General features: G+C 43.8%; 1 protein-coding gene across 1 annotated transcript; it reads right to left on the minus strand.

Annotated features, from left to right (window-relative positions):
* LOC129150029 (thiosulfate sulfurtransferase/rhodanese-like domain-containing protein 2) lies at positions 1 to 1,453 on the minus strand. The gene is given in 3 exon segments (XM_054720211.1): positions 1 to 116; positions 119 to 883; positions 886 to 1,453. Coding segments are annotated over 3 exon segments (1,449 nt in total).
* Between the last annotated feature and the right edge of the window lie 631 nt (positions 1,454 to 2,084).

Raw genomic sequence — 2,084 nt, forward strand, 5'->3', positions numbered from 1 at the left:
CTAGCTTTGTGAAGCCTCAGGAAAATGCTGCCGGTGCCACTCACACAAGCAGGGCCCATCCTCAGCAACATCAGGTCTTGGCTCTGGGCTCAGGGGGGGTAGCGCCTGTGTGGAAGTTCACTGGGTATGCGTGGCCGTCGGGCTGTACAGTCACATTCCTCTTTAAAGCTGTTCTGGGTAGGGCTTGAAGCTGGCCTTTTCCCTTTGTCTTGATATGTGATACGACAGGCTGTGAGTCCTTGTCCTTGACAGGCGGGGCAGGTCAAGACGAGCTGGCGGCACTGGGGAGTGGAGCAGAGTTTATACTGGTCCCATGGGGCTCCACAGTATGAAACATTCTTGGCTTTGAGGTAAGCAGAACCCCGCTCACAACGGATGCCCCCAGTGCAATACATCAGTACCCTCTTCTCTCTGAAAAGTTCTAGGTTTTTGTCAACATAGCTAGGGAAGTAACTGAATTTCCTGATGTCTGGGGCTAAGCAGCCCTGGAAGCATCCTATTTTGCTTTCATAGAAGTTTCTGCAGTCTAGGAGGATAGTATCACTTTGTTCTTGATTTGCCTGAGACAAAAACTTTTCTACTTCTTTAAGAAATTCACCTGGGGATAAATGGATTCCAGGCTTTTTATAGGAGATCTTATTGGGACTGATCCCCATAGGCACAATTTCTTCAAATACACCAACATGCAACTCTGGAAAAAAGCAAGCTCCTCCTTTGCTGGTCTTAAAATCATCCTCACTCAGATAATCTTTAAACAATGGGCAGGAAAGCATGACTTCCACATAGGGTCTGGTGGCCAATTTGCTTCCATCAACTGTCCCATTGATTCCTTTGGTAGCAATTCGCACCTTGCCTGTGAGGTGCAGGTGCCGACACAGAGCTGGTGCGGACATAATAGGGTTGCCAGAAGGAGATGAAACTGAGCACGATAGCAGTAATAAAGTAACACCTCTCCTTCATCACTGCCCTCGCCACTTATCAGCTCATCAGGGCTAAAGCAACTAATGTCAGGGAGCCAAGCAGACACTTCATGGTTTCGAGTAAGGCACTCTTTTGGGGGGTTCCTTTTGTCGGCAGACTTAAGGCTCTTCGAGGTGCTCGATGCCACAGTGAGCTGCTTTAAAACAGAAGCAGTCTGGTGCCAAATCTCATCAGCATGCTGTGTTGCCACGTGTCTATGGATGCTAGTGGGGCCCGTGAACAGTTGCTGATAGCATTTCCACCATATTTCTTTGCATTTATAAGATGATGCTGGAACTTCTTTGGTTTTGACAAAAAGGGCAAATGCCTTTTTCTTTGCAAATGAGTATTTCTTCTTTGTATTGACATCTAGCTCTGCTTTAAGACTGCTACTGGGATTCATAATAATTGTGTCTTTCAAATCCAAGTCTGAAAATCTTAAAAGACAGGCCTCCAGGTCATTTCCTTGGTCTGGTGAAGTCAAAGAAGGCATCTGGTTTGGTTGTAGCTGTGGGGCAGATTCCTTTCAGTTAACTATTTCCATGAAAATAATTAAGTATTCTGATGTAGCAGTCTACAGTAGTTTGGAATTAAATGGTTTCCAATGGATACAAATTGATGATTTGGAGATGCAACTTGCAGAATTTCAAGACAGTATCTGGGCTCAGGTGTTTGTCAACTTGAGGTCAAAGCTTGAGAATCTGGAAAGGTGCCGCTTGGAGAATCAAGAGGAGTGCCACTATGAACAGGAAATTTGGAGTGCCTGGAACCGACTACCAGACACTTTTAGCACCCTGCTTGTCCTGATCCTTTCTTAGATCTTTCTTCATTGAACAGTCTCTGTCTAAAAACCCTTCATTTTTTTCTGGAAGTTTGTTTTTTTGCATTTTTTTGTTTAGTTGTTGGTTTTGTGGAGTATTCCCAGCATATATGTTTATTTTTTAAAATTTTCCCCTTTCTTTTTTCTTCTTTTTCTTTTCTCTCTTATCTTTTTTCATTTTCTCAATATCATTTTAGCACTCTTTTCTCTTCCTTAGTACTCTTTTCTCTCATGGTCACCCTTAGTTGGGGTTATTGGTGTTGTGAAAACACTTGTGTTTTGTGCCCTCTTAATCGTGTTTTCT

Source organism: Eptesicus fuscus, chromosome 8 (genome assembly GCF_027574615.1).
Source record: "Eptesicus fuscus isolate TK198812 chromosome 8, DD_ASM_mEF_20220401, whole genome shotgun sequence".
Classification (NCBI taxonomy): Eukaryota; Metazoa; Chordata; class Mammalia; order Chiroptera; family Vespertilionidae; genus Eptesicus; species Eptesicus fuscus.